Source organism: Tauraco erythrolophus, chromosome 9, assembly GCF_009769465.1.
Source record: "Tauraco erythrolophus isolate bTauEry1 chromosome 9, bTauEry1.pri, whole genome shotgun sequence".
In the NCBI taxonomy this organism is placed as follows: domain Eukaryota; kingdom Metazoa; phylum Chordata; class Aves; order Musophagiformes; family Musophagidae; genus Tauraco; species Tauraco erythrolophus.
In genome coordinates this window covers 37,054,821-37,061,607 of record NC_141473.1, presented here as the reverse complement: position 1 = coordinate 37,061,607, position 6,787 = coordinate 37,054,821, and the positions used below count along the sequence as shown (strand labels likewise).

Sequence of the window (6,787 nt, the reverse complement as noted above, 5' to 3'; positions counted from 1 at the left end):
AATATGATCCTTATACTATACTATTTCAAGTTAATTTTAAAAATAGAAAGTGCTTTTAAAATATATATTTACAGCTTAAAAACAACTTCCAGCCATCATCACCAACAACTTGGTTTCATACATAGTGACAAACCTAGAGAAAAAAATTCATTGGTTCTCTAAAGGATTCATCTGCAATTTGGACTATATAGCAATGGTTGGAAGTTGTTAAAGCAATGGCACCATGAAGTAATAATTCAGCTTATTTATTTTTAACTGTTTGATGTGGTTAAGCACCAAGAGCTGTGTAGAGCTATTACTGTATAACTTGATTTAACACCATAAAACGTGAACCTGTTAAAATTCCTATAAATGATTTTTGTAGTAAACGGACTTGATTTAAAGCACCAAAATATAAATTCCTAAAGGTAATAAACTGAATGATTCAATCAAGGTTAATAACCTAAACAAAATCTTTTTTAGAATGTATTAAAACTATACAACTTTTTTTTTTTTTGCTTAAAATGTGCTTGAGCACCACCAAATGTTAAAGTCACAGTTTAAGAAGAAATCCCCCCCCTGTTTTTTTTTTACCTCAGCCTTAAAATGGTTGAGATGAGCAAAGAGTAAACGACACGAGACTTGTTCTTTAACAGCACCTTAAAGAAACGCTGTGTAGCACGGCACCAGGAGGAGGTGTTCGATAGCAACACCTACGCCCAATGGTTGTAAGGCCCCGCAACTCGCGTCAGGGCGTAAGAAGACACTGTTATCACGTTATCCTTAGTTACTGTTAATGCTCTGCGTGATGGGATTTGGTTGAACTCATTGTCTTCATAAAAAATATCTCTGTTTTCACTTGTTTGCTTTGTTTTCCTGCTGCTAGAGTTGAGTTCAGTATTCTCCATCCCTAATCTTTCTGCTTCCTTTTCTTTTTCTTTCGCCCTCTCAGCCATCTTTGCTTCCCACATGGCTAAACCATGTTTTGGCTCATTTAAATTTTTGTGTTGGTAGAAAACTAAAGAAATCCTTGTGGGGTGATTGCGGTTGGGTTTTTTGATAGGTGTGGTGGCGTGGAGTTCACGTCTTGCGCATTCAATTAAGATAGAACCATGAGAAGGTGCCACAGCGACCCCGCCAATGTCATCATCCAAAAAATTGTGCTCGCTGTCTGACCACATTTCCTCAGCTTTCTCTTCAGCATCAGTCGGTTGTCCCAGTGCACTGTTTTGCTTTTCATCAGCACAGTCAAAATCGCACATCTGTTCTCGATGGGAGCTGCCCTTTTCCATTGGGCATCCATGGGAACAGTCGGTTTCGCTTCCGACTGCGTCCTTTGCTGGAGAGCTCAGCGGTACTGACGAATCACAAGAGCTGATCATCTGTGAAGAAGGAGAATTGTCTAACTGAAGCTGACAATTCTGTTTGTCCGGCGGATGTTCAAGTATCGTGGGCAGGGGGTCTTTATGGGCTGGGGGGCCTGGAGCAGTGACCTCTGGAAGAATCGGCGGCACACCATTCATCTTATCGTTCAGCAAAATTCCAGTATAATCTTTGACCGACACATCAAAGTTCTTACAATTAACGTAAGGGGTCACGTGAGGTTGCTTACTACTGCATTCAAAATACCCGTAGGGAACTGAAAAATCTTGTTGAAGATTAGTCACTGCCGTTATGCCAGGCTTATGTGCTAAAGATGAATACGGATGTAAACCATCCACCTTAAAAGGGGAGGAAGCCGAATACTGTTTTAAGAGGGCGCAATTTTTAGTAGTGTTTGAAGTATGTTTCATGGCATAGAGGTGATCGGAAGCCTCCGTTTTTATTCCAGGTTTTAAAGCATCTGTTTTGTTCCCTAAAAAAAATGCACACCAAAGCGTAAGTACTTTTCCTCACTTAGTTAATAAAATATACCTTTTATAGTATTTTTATACTTGCTTTGTAATATGGAAGATACACACCATGGCTATAGATTTCTCAAAATGGTTATTTTTAGCTTTTTAAGAACATCTCTATGACTGTAAGTACGTACATCATAACCTTGCTGAAGTAACACCTTAAACTTTTCCAGTCGGACTGCTGGTGTATCAAGAGAAAGGTGTTTCACAGAGGGATGAACAAAATCAACAGGTAAAATCAAATAACCACTCGGTCCTGGCTCACACAGCTCAGTTCTACACCCGTGCTGCCCAGCAGCTGACTGCCGGCCTCCAGCACTGCCCGGGCTGGCAGGGAGCACTATATAAAATAGTTTACATAACCGATGAAATTTAGTCTGTCTGAAGATAATCCTATGGAACAATCAATTCTTGGTTGCCTTAACCCCATATTACGATCAAAGGAAAAAGCGTGTTTATGATCTTGTCCACACAGCAAAAAAAGTTACTGAATTACAATTTGTGCACTAACAAGTAGCTACTCGGACATTTTCTTTCAGACAAACAAACAAAAAATATCTGGCAACATACTGCAGGTAAATCCATCCTTACAAAGCTGCATCACGTGATTCGCTGTCCTCCCACCTAATTGCCACACATTAATTATTTCAGATCTTTGTGGCAACATACTCATTCAATTTATGTCAGCTCCCTAATCAACTTCTAGTCCTGGCACCCGGCAGTTGCACTTGTTTGTGGAACAGTCTCCTCAAATGACTTATTCTAATCATGGATAAGTTAAATCCAGAGTCCACTGAAGAAATGGGAAAGAATTCCATCAACTGTGATTGGCTTCGCATTGTGCCCTGAAATCGCTTTGCGCATGTTTTTCTGGCAAACCAGCACCCCACAGGGAGCTCTCGTGTATTCTCATAAAAGATCGCTGCTGTCAGTGTTTCTTGTGTGTTCCGCAAATACACAGAATGTTTAATTGCTTTACCAAATATAGAAGAACTATTCTTTCCTCTATTCTGTCCTCTAATAATTTATAAATAGTGATGGATTAAAAAACATTCTTTCAATTGGAACACAAAAAAAGGCAAAGTGGGATAAATTACGGACATAATTGTTACTATGCAAATACTGAAGTTGCGGAGGGACATAAGGAAACTGCATCAACTCTTTAAAAACCTTTTCTGTGAAATCAAACTCAAAGCATTTCACCCGAGACCAATGCCTTCCTCCAAAAGATCTGAAACACGCTGCACTGCGGAGTGTCTCTGAAGAGAGACCCACATTCTCTGAAAATAAGTTTTAACAACCCACAGCACTCTCGAAACGATAGTGGCTCCACTGAATTCCTCACCACTTACCAGCAGCCCCTCGCTCTGCAGGGCACAGCAGTAGAGATTAAAAGAAGTCGATTCAAATATATGGGTAGAGGGAAATCCGTTAACGGTCGGCGTTTCTCCCCAGGGATACCTCCTGTTCAAACAGAGCCTGGTGTGCCTCCCCTGGGAACTGCTGGCTGAAGGACCACTCTGCTGTGGCCAGCTCAGAAACGGTCTCTAAGTTGGTGGCTCATCTGCTGTTCTATCCAGTACGGGCCAAGAAGAATTGCTAGTATTTACGGAGACTAAAGCAACCTTTCCGTCTGTAAAGCCTACTTGTCCAGAATAATGTGGCTAAATGACAGGACTACACAAGGAAGGATGTAAGGCCTGTACCTTTATTTTGTCGCAACTGAAGATTGCAAAGGCTCTCAGCGTTAGCACAAACGCAAAAATTAACTGTTGTGCTGCTTGCTGTTGGCCAAAGGTGCGTCACAAGCGCGCCCTATTCAATACACAGTGCTTCTACACAGGATCGGCAGCTGAGACTCAAACCGAGTCTTCACGTATGCACGCTCTCCCAGGCCGACTTACTCTGTCTTCAGCACTCAAGGTCCTCCTCACCACCATCTCTGCTGCCAGGTAAAGACAGTACAGAGGACAAGAGTGTCCTCTCTCACCCCCTTTGAATTTCCAGTTCTCCATGTGGTGAAGACATTCAAGTTAGCGTCGTCTCTCAAGCCTTCCAGCTGGGGGATACCGCAATGGCTCTGAAATGACGGCCAGGTCTCTTTCAAAAGAACATACTACATCTACACAACAGGCAAGACGGCATAGCCGGCCTTGTGCCTCCTTCGTGGTCCTCCCGAGCAATGCCAAAGGGAGAAAACATGGCTGACAATATATACCAGTTACCTCATCTGATCTAATTACACATTCTCCATGTTCTTTTTACTGTTTAAAAAGCAAAACTGATATTCTAAGCTCTTGTCCTCCTCAGTGAGTTGAGTTCTGTACATTACATGTACCATTTTATCAACACCTTCTCCTTCACAGTTGAAGTGTAGTTAAGTATTCTCTTGTTCTTGCGTTAGGAGAAAACGTCACAGTAGTATCCGACCTACTTAACACACCCTTTAGAAGCACTTAATCCACAGCTTACCTAAAACTGTAGCCAGTGGGTTTCTTTTTCCTTCCCATTTCTCTCTTTTGACTTTTTTTCAAATCTTTGTCTTTTGGTTTGTGTTTAAATGGTGTGACTAGAATGGAATGCCACTATTAATATGAAGGGGTCCTGGTTTAAATCATCAGTTGTTCGCTCTACTTTACCATCAGGAGTGACTACCGGACAGTCTAGTTTCAACTCCTCTGTCTCACAGGCCCTTTGATTTTGTTTTCATATTGAGCTCAACAATCTCAACTAGATTAAAATTTTCCATTCCTCAGGAAAAAACAATACCTGCCACTGGCAGAACGGGAAGAACTAATCAGCGACTGATCCCCTATAAGCACTCTAATACTGCAGCATTCTAAATTCAGAATTCACACATCTCTGCATTTTACTGTGGGGCAGGGGCAGCGCAGCAGCAGCGTGCTGAGGTCTTTACAGGGACACACAGCCATCATCCTGTATGACTAGAACAAACACAAACGATGTGCAGAAGCGGTTCAAGTTATTAGCTCCTGCAGAGGACGCCACCTTCCCCATCGCAAACCTGAACTTCCTCTGCCACCGCTGCCCAGTTAGTGAAGCCTCTTTGGAATTGTTCACGTGGCCAAGTGCAGCAATACGTGCCATCAGCAGGTTTGGGGATTATAGTGTTGACATCTCTTCTGAGGGATTATGCTGTCAAAACTTCCATGACAAAACCTGCGCTTTGATGACAGAAACTAAATATTTCTACTCATGTTCTTATTTTTCCATCTCTGAACAACTTCCTCACTCATAAAAGTATTTCTTCTTCACTCTCTGACATATTTTTATCAGCAGCCGTTTTAAATTACTTTACCAAAATACTTCGAAGTCAAAACAAATTATGTAAGTTGGCTTGTTTACACAGTTATTTTATTATTTTTGCACATTCAAGGAAAAAACTTCTCTGTTCCCAAAGCATACGGCACAACTCTGGACATCGTATTGTTTGTTAAAGGCATGGTTTTCAGGTATCGAAGCCGTGCCTATTTGTAACTACCCTGTCATATATACAGGCAGGCGGTTCATAACTATATCAGTGTTTCGAAACAACTTTCCAGTGAGACCAGACAATTCCAGAATTCCTTCCAAAACCAGAGCTCTCTAGTGCTTCCAGGACTTCCAGTCCACCCCAAGCACGATGGAAGTTATTAATCACTGCTTCAGAGTTACTGCTGGATGTTGTCCTCAGCCTGAGGGAGTCTTTTTGTATTTGTTTCAAAGCTCGGACTGTGTATCCCAAACTTGAACGTAGATTAACGGAATGTCTGTCCTAATTTCCTAGGGCGGGGGTATGTGCGTGTGTGTCAGTGACACTGCTTTTCTTGTTCATATTCCACCTTGCTGTATGCAATGCTTATGGGCTGCCCTGATTCCTCTACTGAAACAGAGCAGGGTGCTGAGAGCAAATTACGAAAATGTGTCAAATGGGGTTTTTTTTAATCCCCCCTCCAATGCAGATGCTCTTCTAAATACATTTAACTGTTATTCCTCCCCTTAAATCTACTATATATATATGGATGTCTCTCATGAAATAAAATTCAAAATTATAGCAGCAGATAAGAAGCAGGCAGGCTATGCTTTAATTCCTTTTATTCTTTTTTTTCCCCTCTAATCACAGAATCTAAGTCCATGGCTTCCTCCGCCTCTTCCTTCTTTTCTACTTCTTATTACTGCAAAGTCCCACAGAATAGTTCTATCCGCTGAAGCACCGGTCTCAAATCCAACCCTCAGGAATGGCAACCCCCATCAAAACCACTCTACGCCGCGCAGGCACATCCCGACTCTGTCGCACAGACACGTGGTGCAGCAGAAGGCTCCGGCCGCAGTCGTCTTTAACAGAAAAAACATGGCATATCTTTGACCTGGCTGCTGGCAGGTTCCACCTCGCTGGCCCCTGCCAATAATATTTCAGGGAATAATTGGAGAATATAATTCAGGAATTATTCAGGGAATATTTATAAGATAAAACCCACTCGCTTTGCAGCATGTCCATGCCGCTGATAAGAAATAACCATCAACTCGGACTCTGAGAAAGCCATTGTCTTTCAGATGAAGTGAGTAACACAGTTCTTGCACTTTCAAAGGACAGAAATTCATGTCCGTTACGTAGATAAACATTCCTACAACAGTATTTCAAGATGATCCCACTGCCATTATTTATGAGAATAAGGGAACTTGGAAATATTTCACTGGTGCTAACACACCACCACAAACTTATTTTCGGCCAATCACCTGTTTTTTTTCCCTGTGCCAAGAGAAAATACTGACTACCATCACTTGTTCATTAGCCCCTAAAATGCAGAATATCCAAGTGTTCTATAAAGCTAAGTATTAAGGAGCTTTTCCTTTCCCTCCAACAGGTAAGAGGCAACACGGTACCAGAAGAGACTGGCAGAATGTAACGA

At 41.8% G+C, this 6,787-nt stretch overlaps 1 protein-coding gene across 2 annotated transcripts in view; it reads right to left on the bottom strand.

Moving 5' to 3' along the window:
• Window positions 1-594: 594 nt before the first annotated feature.
• The window catches only part of TET1 (tet methylcytosine dioxygenase 1), a 59,553-nt gene continuing 53,360 nt past the window's right edge, over window positions 595-6,787 (bottom strand). For both annotated transcript variants that reach the window (XM_086616213.1, XM_086616212.1), the window contains one exon: window positions 595-1,834. In XM_086616213.1, the coding sequence (XP_086472339.1) occupies window positions 693-1,834 (1,142 nt within the window). In that variant the 3' untranslated portion in view covers window positions 595-692. The remainder of the gene's footprint in view (window positions 1,835-6,787) is intronic.